Source organism: Apium graveolens, unplaced genomic scaffold (assembly GCF_009905375.1).
Source record: "Apium graveolens cultivar Ventura unplaced genomic scaffold, ASM990537v1 ctg2882, whole genome shotgun sequence".
Lineage (NCBI taxonomy): Eukaryota > Viridiplantae > Streptophyta > Magnoliopsida > Apiales > Apiaceae > Apium > Apium graveolens.
This window is the reverse complement of record NW_027417832.1, coordinates 13,930-26,738: the sequence shown is the minus strand read 5'-3', so window position 1 is coordinate 26,738 and position 12,809 is coordinate 13,930. Positions and strand designations below refer to the sequence as shown.

The 12,809-nt window shown below is 34.4% G+C and overlaps 2 protein-coding genes across 3 annotated transcripts; both read left to right on the top strand.

Annotated features, from left to right (window-relative positions):
• The first annotated feature begins 1,134 nt into the window (after positions 1-1,134).
• LOC141700754 (tRNA (guanine-N(7)-)-methyltransferase) lies at positions 1,135-3,767 on the top strand. The gene is made up of 2 exons (XM_074504448.1): positions 1,135-1,224; positions 2,714-3,767. The coding sequence occupies exon 2, from the start codon at positions 2,727-2,729 to the stop codon at positions 3,474-3,476; it is 750 nt and encodes a 249-aa protein (XP_074360549.1). The 5' UTR covers positions 1,135-1,224; positions 2,714-2,726; the 3' UTR covers positions 3,477-3,767.
• A 1,516-nt stretch (positions 3,768-5,283) lies between these two features.
• Positions 5,284-12,248, top strand: LOC141700753 (ribonuclease III domain-containing protein RNC1, chloroplastic-like). 2 transcript variants are annotated; one of them, XR_012566481.1, is made up of 6 exons: positions 5,284-6,275; positions 9,051-9,255; positions 9,913-10,113; positions 11,241-11,327; positions 11,421-11,794; positions 11,868-12,248. XR_012566481.1 is itself a non-coding variant. In XM_074504447.1 (5 exons), the coding sequence occupies exons 1-5, from the start codon at positions 5,482-5,484 to the stop codon at positions 11,739-11,741; spliced, it is 1,608 nt and encodes a 535-aa protein (XP_074360548.1). In that variant the 5' UTR covers positions 5,284-5,481; the 3' UTR covers positions 11,742-12,248. The 2 variants fall into 2 exon arrangements, 1 of the variants encoding a protein (XP_074360548.1); XM_074504447.1 differs by having other exon boundaries at positions 11,421-12,248.
• Positions 12,249-12,809: the final 561 nt, after the last annotated feature.

The following is a 12,809-nucleotide window of genomic DNA, read 5'->3' as shown; positions in this document are numbered from 1 at the left end:
TTTTAAAATAAATATGTGCCCCTAAATTATTATTTTTTATCCAAATATTTTTAAAATTTTATTTTACTCCCTTATATGTATTTAAAAAAATGTGCCCCTAAAAAATTGATTTTTTTGGTGCCCCAATTCAAGAGCATAAGAGTTTGGCCTCGGGGTCGGCTCTGTTTCTCGAATCCAATCTATTGACTTGCAGGATCACATTTTACGATGATTTAACGTGGTTCCAATTGGAGATTATTTTATTTTAGCACATGATTATTTTAGTGGTATTTACGAGATTCTCCATAACAAATTTGACTTTTCAGAGAGATAAGCAACAATTTTTGAGAGTCAAACATACTCGAGAACACGAACGAATTGATAGATCTAGTATGAACACCGTTTATTATTAAAAACAATCAAGTTTTAAATAACTTGACATGATAAGATATGTGTTATATGCTTTTTTTATGAAAAGTTAGGATTCCGACTAAAAAAATGACTTTCTTACTCATACATTCGAAGTTAGATAAACTTTTACGTCAATAATGAAGGAAAACATACTTGTTGATTTTACGGGAATTTCTCTATTAAATGGATTTTGATAATGAATTTTTTATTATTAGTAAGACGGTTATGAAAGTAGTTGAGATAAAGGTGTGTAAATATGACCAGGTATATAAAAATAATTAACAATGTTTATACCATTTGTTTTTGACACATTCATATTTCTGGCTTCACATGCTATTCGAGAGTAAAATTAGTCATGAATAAGAATGTAGCATGCTATTCAATTTCTTAAGAGAGTACAATTATTCATGAATAATAATGTAATGACTGCAGTTTGACAAAATATGTTTTTTTGTAAAATAAAATTTGTTATTCAACAAGTTATTGTTACAAAGTTTGTTACTCACTATCTTGTACATTTGTTCAAACTTTTTTTATGTAAATTAAAATTTTGTTAATGAAATGAAATTCCAAATAAATTTGTCTGCTATTTGTCCGCTGTACATTGAAATTTTGATTAATTAATCTCAAACCAATAAGTTTATAAATTTTAATTGATAAAATCTAAATAAATAAAATAACGTTAAAAATACTTCAAAGAATTGTTTTTTTTATATAAAATATAAATTTGTTTTTCCTGGTTGATGTTTTGCAAAGCGTCAATTCATAAATTAAGCATTACAAACCCTAGTTCTCTATTCCCGCCGGAGGAAAAAGCAGAGAAGTAATAGAAAGGTTCGCCAATTGCTCCTTCTCGCTATTTTACTTGTTTATATCTTTATAAATTAACATGCTTTTCTTTCTCAATTTATTTGCCACATTAACATATCTTAATTGTTATCTATTCAATCAATTTTATCAGCTCAATTATGTTATTTGTCAATGATATGCCTCATTTATTAAACCCTTTCAAGTTATGCTCAATTCGTGCATATGTATGTATAGTTGTTATTCTCGTTTTTCAACTTGTTATCATCTCGAGATGCATAATTGTAGCTGGTTCTACTTATGTATTTGTAGCCTGATTTTATCTAATGGCTGCAATTAGGACTGCATTGATCTCTTAATGACTTGCATTAATCTATGAATGGGTGTCGGACTTGATTAGTCCGAGTTAAAAGTTAATCCGACTTGGTTACTCTGGTACTTCGGGGTCCTGGTACATCGTATCAGTCTCTTCGAGCCAATCAGCGTTTCTAGTAAATCTTCTTATGAGTTAAATTTAGTTTAATAGAATCAAGATAATGAGACTTGATTGAATGATATATAGTTAGTTGATGAAATATGAGTGTACTATCGAAATAAACCAGACTTATTAAGTATGCATATTGAGACTCATTTAGAACAGGCTTAATGTGGTATAGTGGACAACACATTTATACAGCAGAGTGAGTAAACCTACCTGTAAAATGTCCGATTAGGCGGTTCCTGTGTTTTAGCTCTTGTACCTCATACCAACGGTAAACCTGGTAATACTGGTTTAAAGTGTTTGATATTTCTATAACGAAAATCAATTGCAATTATATAGATGACGGTGCGATGCTGGTTAATCCCACTTGGCTCATTCTGTCACTATAAGCCCAGTATAGGTCCAGTTAAACTCCGTCAGAAATCTTGACGGTTATATGTCATCTCAATATCTGCTGAAGTGTTGGTTTTATCACTAGAATATTGCTCTCTTTTATTTTTAATATATTACTAGCTCTTGTTGCTAATAGTATCTTTAAAATTTGCATGAGCTATTAAGTGTCATTTCTTCTTGTAGTGTGTACAAGTGATAATTAAAGGACTGGGATCAGAAAGTTATAGGTTTACATTTAAAGAATCGATCTTGTGTAATAAATAAAATTTACCCTTGGAGCATCTAGTGTACTAAATAATGATTACTCAATAATTTCAAAATGAGACCTATCCAGATGCATGATATAGGGACGACTCTTTCCTTGTAGTAAGTGAACACAGTTTTAAAGGTATTCTGTATGTGCTTCTCCATTGAAACATGGTTGCTCTGAATTAGTATATTTTTATCAACTTTCATATTATAGTTGGGATTTTTATATCAAATGATTTTCGTAGATGACATGCATTTTTACTAGTAGAGGATCACGTCAAAATTTAATTGTATAATAATAGCAGGCATCATAATTTTGTTAGCCTCTATGGGTTCAGTCAACACTTCATAATTAGCATTTCTCTTGAAATTATACCAATTGTTATTTTGCAGATTAACAAACACAATGTTGGAAAATGAAGCATATCTTAGCAAGACTACACACCTTCCAAGGAAGCGTTTCTTTCGAGCTCGAGCCCACAGCAACCCATTGAGTGATTCCCATTTCCCAGTTCCAATTTCTCCTTCTCATGTTGACTACTCAGTTCACTATCCTCAACTATGCCTATCATCCGACTCAATTAATTCAAAAAAGGTTGAGTTTGCAGACATTGGTTGTGGTTTCGGAGGACTTCTAATTAGTTTGGCAACCCTTTTTCCGGAGACATTGATGATAGGAATGGAACTCAGAGACAAGGTGACAGAATATGTCAAGGAACGCATTGTAGCACTAAGAAAGGCCAACCCTGGTCGGTATCAAAATGTGTCAGTAGTTAGGACTAATTCCATGAAATACATACCGAACTACTTTCAGAAAGGCCAGCTCTCAAAGATGTTTTTTCTTTTTCCTGACCCTCACTTCAAAGAGAAGAATCATCGCCGTCGTGTGATCAGTCCTCACTTGCTAGATGAATATGCGTATGCTCTTCGAGTAGGTGGTATTATATACACAATAACTGATGTGGAAGAACTTGGAGAATGGATGAATTCCTGTTTGGACGGTCATCCTATGTTTGAAGCTCTTACACAGGAAGAACTTGATGCTGATCCAGTGGTAAATCTACTGAGCTCGGCAACCGAGGAAGGGCAAAAGGTTTCACGAAATGGGGGACAAACATTTCAAGCAATCTATAGACGTATCACACCTTTAAGCTAGAAATAAATCTTTGGAAGATTAAGGTCATTATACATGGCTGTTATAATCAACCTTGTTATGTGGCACGAGAGTGATATTTTACTTATCTTCTCATTTTATTCTTGCTGCCCTATGACATAGGCGGATAAGACAATGTTTTGAGATCTTCTTTACTATTTTAAACTCTGGTTTTTACTTCTACAACTCCTGAAGTCCTGATGAAAACAGGGAGCAATTTTACTGGCATGTAATCTTTATGAATTTTGAGAAGCATATATGCTAGTAACACTCCTTCGCAGTGTTCAGTTTCAATTCTTTTTTTTTTTGGAGTTCGAGTTGAACTCTTGACCTTCAGCAAGGGGAACAATAACTCAACCACTGCACCAATTATTTGTTGGTTTTTAAGTTTCAATTCAAAATAATGTAAATTGTATCTTCCAGTTGTGCAGGATTATACACACAAGAATAATTGTCATCTTTGATGGCTATTACTCCGTTGAACCAAATTTGCAAGGGAATCTGAGTCATTTACCAGTCTGCCACATTAAGGTTTGAAGAACGTAGTCATGTGCGTATTTGTAATCGCTTATTTCTGGTGTCACCAAGTTGAGTAGGGACGGACCCCGGAGTTCAACAGCTGTATATCCTTGCAGTTCTATGCACCAGCTGCATCTTTACATACACATAAAACATGATACAGTTGCGAACAGAGAGAGATAATGGTGAAATAAACAATGATACTGCTAAGGTGGAATTCTGATTAGTGGCTCAAGAAACGGAATATTGTTCCAGAATGCAAGTGGAAGAGGTTCGTAGCATGGGCAAATAGATTATCAGTCACCCTAGTTTTCTCATTCTGGTGTTTATACTCGGCTTGGATTCAATAATCGACTTTTGGGGGCAAAGGAATATTTACCAGGAAAGTGTTTGGTATTTGATGTATCTTTCAGCCGCATGAACTTTGATATCTTATTCTCTTTGAAGAGCATTTTCAATAAGCCCAAGTATTTTGTTTTCATGACTAAACACAGTCTGCACATTCATTTTGTTCATAATCTGAGAATTATCAAAATCTCGTAAAGAGAGCTGATATCACGAGATCAAGAATTCATTGATCCAACAATATATTTGTAACACCCCAGTTTCACATCGAGGATATTTGAGACTTCTATTTAGTTAATAAGGCAAAGTATTATGTGCACCAACAAATCATGATCTTTTGGGGGCCTGTGTGGTGGGTTTATCGTAATCCAAGTTGGCTGCACTCGGGACAATATGCTTCAACTTATTTCGGACTCGGAATCGGGACTTTGACCCGATTTTCGAAAAAGGCTTGGAATTTGACCCGGATTATCATAATATTCACTTTATATTCACTTCATATAGCAGAGAATTAATGTTTTACAATATGAATAATTATAAATACATAACAATATATATGCACATGGATAGAAATATGATGAGAACTACTAAATAAATTTTAATATCAACATACAAATTTTCAGTTAATAAATTTTGGTAGTGCAGTAGTCCTCCCGGTCCTTTCTCCTCACTAATCACTATATGTTGAAAATTACTCCAAATATATCTAACGAAGGTGCATTCCTATTCTATGAACCAACCAACGCATCTTCATTTACCCATTACCTGTAAATTTATGCAATCAATTGCAAAAAATAATTTGATTTTTTTTAAAAAAAGAACAACCATAATTAAGTCCCCCGGGTTTTAACTTGGACTTTAGCACTAGCAGTAAAAAGTCTTCGGCCCAATCAAGTAGTTCAAATAATAAAAAATGTCCATCACAATATGGCCCAACTCTCAATTATTTACTGTTATCATCATCATCAGTCTTCAGCAGATTCTCTTGCTAAACCTCATGTTATCCACTGCAAAACCCTCAAGAACCCCTCAGCTCCAATTTTAAATTGCTCTTTCGTTTCAATCTCCATGTTGATTTCTTGTGTGCTTAAATAGTTTATTAATATACATAATCTCCATTTCTTGTAAATCTTGGGCTACTTCAATGGAGCTTTCTTCACCATTTAAGCCTCTTTCAAACCATCAAACACATGATTTCTCATTTTCATCCTCTTTTTCACCTTTTCCATACCAAACCCACCTTAAAAATGTTAACTTTATCAACCCCTCTTCATCAAAATTTAGTCTTTTTGCAGTTATAGCAAACCCTCAAGAACTCCCCCTAAATAGCCCTCAGAGGCTTCTCAAAGAACTCGCGGAGCGTAAAAAGATTGTTTCTCCTAAAAGAAAGATGCCCCCTAAGAGATTTATACTTAGACCTCCACTTGATGACAAGAAATTAGCTGAAAGGTTCCTTAACAGCCCTCAATTGTCACTCAAGTCATTCCCTTTGTTGAGTTCTTGTTTGCCCTCTTCGCGATTAAATAATGTCGATAGGACTTGGATTGATGAGTACTTGCTTGAGGCTAAACAAGCACTTGGGTATCCTTTAGAGCCGTCTGACACGTATGGGGATGATAATCCTGCAAAGCAATTTGATACATTGTTGTATTTGGCTTTTCAGCATCCACATTGTGAAAGGACTAATGCACGGCATGTAAGGTCTGCACATTCTAGGTTGTCGTTTTTAGGGGAGTATGTGCTTGAATTGGGTTTGGCTGAGTTTTTCTTGCAGAGATATCCTAGGGAGTCGCCTGGTCCGATGAGGGAACGAGTGTATGCTTTGATTGGAAAGAGATATCTTCCTAAATGGATTAAAGCTGCTAGCTTGCAGAATTTGGTGTTTCCATTCGATAATATGGATAGGCTAGTCAGGAAAGATCGTGAGCCACCAGTGAAGTAAGTTTAAAGTTTCTTCGGTTTAAAATTTTGATTCGGTTATGTTTATGAAGCATCTCATGTTAGCTGTGGTGATATTCAAGATAGTTTCTTAATTGTGATTACCTACTCTTATTTTTGGGGGAGTCGGCTGTGACTTGTGAGCCCATAGGCTGCTTATTTGGAGGCCAACAGAAAAGTAAAATATAAGTGCAAATGACTAAACATAAAATCGAAAAGTAAGGGCAATAGTAAGAGTAACTACTAATGTGTTTTAACATATAATCCGGTAGTCTTTTAGCTGGAAAAGGCGACCGTTTTCCATTGATCTCGTCTTAATAAAGTATAACATGTACCCATCATTGCCTTATGCTGTGCAGCCTGTAATGGACTGATGGGACAACCTTGGTTTGTAGAAATTCATAAAATAGGGATGGAGAATTACATTGCAAACATGGCATATAATTATCATGTGTTTAATGAGAACAAGACACGTATGCACATTAAGAAGCAGTCTAGCCTGTGCGTTTACCTTTAACAAATGATTAGTTCTTACAGTTCGTTTTATATAATCACTTCATTAAGAAATAATGCCTAAGAATCTGATGGGTACGTGTGTATTGCTACAGTTTAACTGTCTATTCATGAAGTATAATCGATTTCACGAATCTTATGTTGACATGGTAATGCTGCAAAATGGCCCACATAGTATCACATTTTAGATTGTAAATTAGCTTTTGCATACATAATCATGGAGCATTACAGTATGTAGTTACATTGTAATTAATCAATGTTATCTTCTTCATTCTTGTTTATTTAATAGGACTTGTGAAAGCTTATGTATTTAGTCCAGGTAGCATACAGCTGTCACTTTTTTCATTTGCAGATGAATGTTTTTGATTAGAATATATGTGGATAAACGAATAGAGATAGTGATCAGTTTGTTCTTGAGAATTACATTGAATGCTAGGAGATCCTAAGCTTTCACTATCATCCAGTATCATTTCATTCTGGTTGTAGTTTATTTGTTGTTTTGAAAGCCTATAGAGTTCGTTTTTGTAAACATATGTAACCAATAGAAGTCTGCTTGTGAACTTAGTGTATGTGTTACACTTGGAATTAAGAGAACCTGGGTTGAAATGATGTACATGTACTCGTAGGTCATCATGTAACTTATAGGAGCATAACATCAATAGGTACACAAAATTTCAGCTCAAAGACTATGGAACATTAGGGTTGTTATGAAGCAGCCCTATTCCGGAAGAATCTGAACAACCAAATGACAGAGAGGGGACAATTCATGGTTGAAGAAAATTTTGTTGTGTGGCTTTGACTATTACGGTATTACCACATGTGCTATGAACTGCGAGCATACACTTGGGTGTATCAGCTTTATAGTGGCACAAGCCCAAAACATTGATTATCATTATTATCTTTGGATTGTATAATATTTATTCTTCTCTATTCCGGTTATCTTTAGTGTTTAGTCTTTATATTAGACCTAGAATTCGTTCGTGTCGTATACTTTTATGTTGTGTATTTTCGTGTTTCGTGTACTTGAGGTCAAACACAAAACCGACATGTTTAGGGTTCGTGTACTTTCGTGTTCGTGTTCGTGTTCGTGTTCGTGTACTTCTGTTTCGTGTCGTGTTTTTCGTGTCAAATTGAATATTAATATTAATCAAAATAAAAAAATAAAAAAATATAAGTTTTTGAGGTAAAAATTTTACGAAATATATTAAAAATATATATTTAGATCACATTTATATACATATTATAAAATTAGGTAATTATTTTAAAAATAAATATGCATATATCTATTATAAATATACATATATTCATTATAAATATTAATATTTAATTATAATATTTATTTATGTCATATACTTCGTGTCGGGTCATGTACTTGAAGGGAAACACAAAACATACACTAAATCTCGGTCATGTAATTTCGTGTTTGTGTATTTCGTGTTGTGTACTAAAAAAAACAAGCACAAACACTAAATTTTCTTATCGTTTCGTGTCGTGTATGTCGTGTTTTCGTGTCAAATTGAATATTAATATTAATCAAAATAAATAAAAAAATATATATAAGTTTTTTAGGTAAAATTTTTACGAAATATATTAAAAATATATATTTAGATCACATTTATATACATATTATAAAATTAGGTAATTATTTTAAAAATAAATATGCATATATCTATTATAAATATACATATATTCATTATAAATATTAATATTTAATTATAATATTTATTTATGTCGTATACTTCGTGTCGGGTCATGTACTTGAAGGGAAAACACAAAACCTACACTAAATCTCGGTCTTGTACTTTCGTGTTTGTGTATTTCGTGTTGTGTACTAAAAAAAGCAAGCACAAACACTAAATTTTCTTATCGTTTCGTGTCGTGTATGTCGTGTCGTGTCCAAAATTGCCGGGTCTAGTTTACATATTAAGCTTTTGAGTACATAGGCGCGTTACTGAAAGGCATGCAAGTTATACTTTCTTTAGACTTGAACCAAGCATTGCACAGTTGCAGTTTTATGTTCAGGCTGATATCTTTTTTATGTGACAGCATAGTGTTGGATACTTGGATCTGATAAACTATAAGCCTGATGTTGGTAATACCATAAACTGACATCATCATAGCTGAAAAAAATAATTTGACATGGCACTAAAAGTACAAAGCTGCATTCTTTGAGACAGATCTGTATTTTGAGCATTGTTTTCCATTTTTGCTGGAAATATGAGTTGGCATGTCACTGAATATGTAGCTTTTTTTTCTGGACAGATCTGTATTCTGGGCCTTGTTTGGGGCTATTTATCTGTGTTTTGGCATGCCAGAAGTTTACCGAGTTCTATTTGAAGTTTTTGGAATGGACCCTGAAGATGAAGAGTGTCAGCCTAAATTAAGGAGACAGCTCGAAGATGTGGACCATGTCTCTGTAGAATTTGAAGAAAGAAAGATCAGTTGGCAAGATGTTGCTGCATACAAGGCAAGCTCTATTACTTTTTTTTTTGTTTTATTATGGGGCACTTATACACACAACCTCATCTTCTTTTATCCCAGAGTCAGTCTAGTATCCATTAAAATCACCATGGAGATGACCAGTAGCTGGTAGCCAGTAGCCAGCAGTAGCCAGCAGTACCCATCTTAATTATAAAGCAAAAATGCAGTCACTGGAATCTATGTCTTACACAAGATTTTTGTTAATGTTCTATAAGATTAACATAATATCTAAAATTATAATAATGCTGTGTAGTATTTGGCTTATAACAAATCTGCACATGGGAGAGATATTATGCGCTTGAGCCTTGTCCGGTATTATACTGGATCATTCAAAAAATCTAATCTATTTAAATTGTGCATGGGAATATTACTGGCAGAAGTGATAGTTGCCTAATGCCTTTCCCTCGCACACTCTCTACCCTGATACATTTTGACGCTATGTATATAATATTCTACTACCATATCTACTGCCCGCCACCATATTTATCCTAAACTATAAACATCTATATGCAATCTGCAGTAGTGACCATAGAGTACATGTTACTTTTTCACCTAAAACTAAAGTTTGAGCTCTGCATTCAAGTAAAGTGAAAGTAAATTTATGCATTCACCTTACATGCTTCTTTTTTTACATTGTGCACAGCCTCCTGAAGATGCTCTATTTGCACACCCAAGGCTCTTCCGAGCATGTGTTCCCCCAGGAATGCATAGATTCCGAGGAAATATATGGGATTATGATAGTCGACCCCATGTCATGGAAAAACTGGGTTATCCTCTTGCAATAAAGGATAAAATTCCAGAAATTACTGAAGCCAGAAACATTGAACTTGGACTTGGATTACAGGTATCTGTCCCTCTCCTCGGTCTTCTTTGTTATATTTTTTGATTTCCTTTTCTAGGAATAGAATTTGTGCAAATATCATGTAGAGTTATATTAGTAGTAAGTAGTAACGTTAATTACATGTGAGGAAACTATGGTTATTGATTTGGAAATAGCAAACATGGAAAAGTCGATGTAGTTATCCTATGCAATCTATGACTAATCAATTCTACATAATGTAATAATATCCTCAGTTGTATCAAATGATGAAGTTGGATATGATGGTATGGAATGGAGGTGAATAAAAGGATATATGTAGCTGTCAACTCATTGGTTTTATGAAATTGCAATTGTAGGTTTATGCATCTTTTTCAGCAGAAAATGCCCAAAACTACAAAATCTCAGTAGGATGGTCCAAATGAGGACATAAAAAATTATGGCCTAAATTGCAACAGTAGTTGCACATCTTACACATGTTGAATCATATTTCAATAGATAGCATGTCAGAGATGCGTGAAAGATTAGAGGTTACATATGTCTCTGGTGTGCGACATTAAAAAAAATTATTTACTCATGCATTTGGAAGATAAGTGATTTTTCAAAGTGGGTTGTCCCCATATGGTGTGATATCCCAATATAAAAAGCCAAATGCACAAATAAAAATATGACGGCCTCTGAATTTTCATATTGAGGTATAATTGGTTATCACCATATAAGCTAGTTTCATATAAGCTGTTTTACTTGCTCTATAAGCTAGTTCTGGTATATGGTAATGTCTGAGTGCATGCTGTGTATATCTTTGGAAGCTAAGATTTGTATAGATTTGTATTTTTACTATGTTAACTTCTTACTCGACAGCTTGCTCTCCTGAACTCTTTCAAACTCATAAATTATGGAATGTGGTAGCATCTTAGTGCATGCTGTGTATGTCTTTGCAAGTTGAGATTTGTTTTATTCACTATGTTAACTTCTTGCTCGACAGCTTGATCTCCTGAACTCCTTCAAATTTTCAAATTTAAATTATTTTAGACACCAACACATAATTCGTGATGATTCGTGATGAATATATATGTCTTGTATCAGAAATTTATCTGGTCTCTGCCTAATCTAATTATCCTTCCGTATTTTCATTTCCCTCCATATATCTGCAGCTGGCTTTCTTACACCCATCAATGCACAAGTTTGATCATCCTCGCTTTTGCTTTGAGCGACTTGAATATGTTGGCCAAAAAATCCAGGTAAGGATTCCTGTGCATGCGCTGTTTCTTAGCAAAGTAATTTAAACCATGTGACTCGTAAAATAAACTTTAATGTCTGCTTTTTCTTTGCAGGATCTTGTTATGGCTGAGAGGTTGCTTATGAAGCATCTAGATGCTCCAGGGAGATGGTTACAAGAGAAGCATCGGCGCCTCCTGATGAACAAATTCTGCGGGAGGTATTTGAGAGAAAAGCATCTACATCGCTTTATCATATATAGCAATGAGGTCCAAGACCAGTATGAGCACAACCGCAGACTAAGAAATCCAGCCACAACTGCTGTCCAGCAAGCAATCCACGGTCTGTCATACACTGTATATGGGAAACCAGATGTAAGGCGCTTGATGTTTGAGCTTTTCGACTTTGAGCAAATCCAACCCAAAGCTGTGATTTGAAGTTCCTCCGAATCTTTTATGATATGGCATCATATTAATATTAGCTGTTTTAGGTACGTTTTAGTCATTCATTTGCATGTGATGTTTTTCACACAGCCAGTATAACATTTGTATTTCGATATGAAGCAAGAAGAATGCTGAAACAAGAAGAATGCCGTAAAACATTTCAAAGCATGAAGAATGTACACATGTATCATCTGTACAGGGTGTTATATATACCACAGCCGTACCAACATCAAAAAGTGAAGTACTGAAGTCCGTATGGTACTTGTTCATGTATTGATACTAGAGATGCACAAAAAACCCGGGCCTAAAAATCTTGTTCGTCCCGATCCGGTGAAAGCCCGGCCCGGTTCCGGCCCGGGTTTCGGACTTCGACAGGCCCTATATTTTTAGGCAAAGCCCGGTCCGGCCCGGTTAAAAGCCCAGGCTTCGGCCCTGCCCGGCCCGATTAAAAACTCGAAAACCCCCGGTTATAATTTGATTATTCTAATATATTTTCTTATATATTTATAAATTTGCATTTATTATAAATATAAATTATACTTTAAACACGTATAAATTTACATATTTGTGATTAATAATATTATTTATAAACTTCGTTGCATAAATAATGAAATAAGATATAATAAGTATATTATATATATTTGGATATCATTGTTATCATAATAATGATAAAACATATTATTCTATAAACATGTTTATTTTTTACCGAACTTAAATGTTTTCAACGAAGTAATGTTTTCATAAAGTATTTCATGTAAACTAATACATTTTTACGATGATCTAGTTGCTAACACATATATTCTTCGGAATCTCTAATAATACTTGATCCGATTTAAACCTAGAAAAAAGTCCGGTCTGATCCGATCTGAAAAAAGCTCGGTCCGATCTGATTTGAAAAAAAGTCCGGTTAGGCCCGCCTCAAGGGCCCAAACGGGCTCTAACATTTTTGGAAAGCCCGGCCCGGTCCGGTGAAAGTCAAAGCCCGAAAAGTCCGGCTCAGTTAAAGCCCGGTTTTTTTAAGGCCCGGTCAAAATCCGACTCGGTGGGCCTTTTGTGCATCTC

What these genes read in the sequence shown, in the direction of transcription:
- LOC141700754 (XM_074504448.1), top strand. Translation starts at nt 2,727, where the DNA reads ATGTTGGAAAATGAAGCATATCTTAGCAAGACTACACACCTTCCAAGG.
- LOC141700753 (XM_074504447.1), top strand. Translation starts at nt 5,482, where the DNA reads ATGGAGCTTTCTTCACCATTTAAGCCTCTTTCAAACCATCAAACACAT. An exon ending in GATCGTGAGCCACCAGTGAA is followed by an intron (nt 6,276 to 9,050) that starts GTAAGTTTAAAG and finishes TTTTCTGGACAG; the next exon opens with ATCTGTATTCTGGGCCTTGT. An exon ending in AAGATGTTGCTGCATACAAG is followed by an intron (nt 9,256 to 9,912) that starts GCAAGCTCTATT and finishes CATTGTGCACAG; the next exon opens with CCTCCTGAAGATGCTCTATT.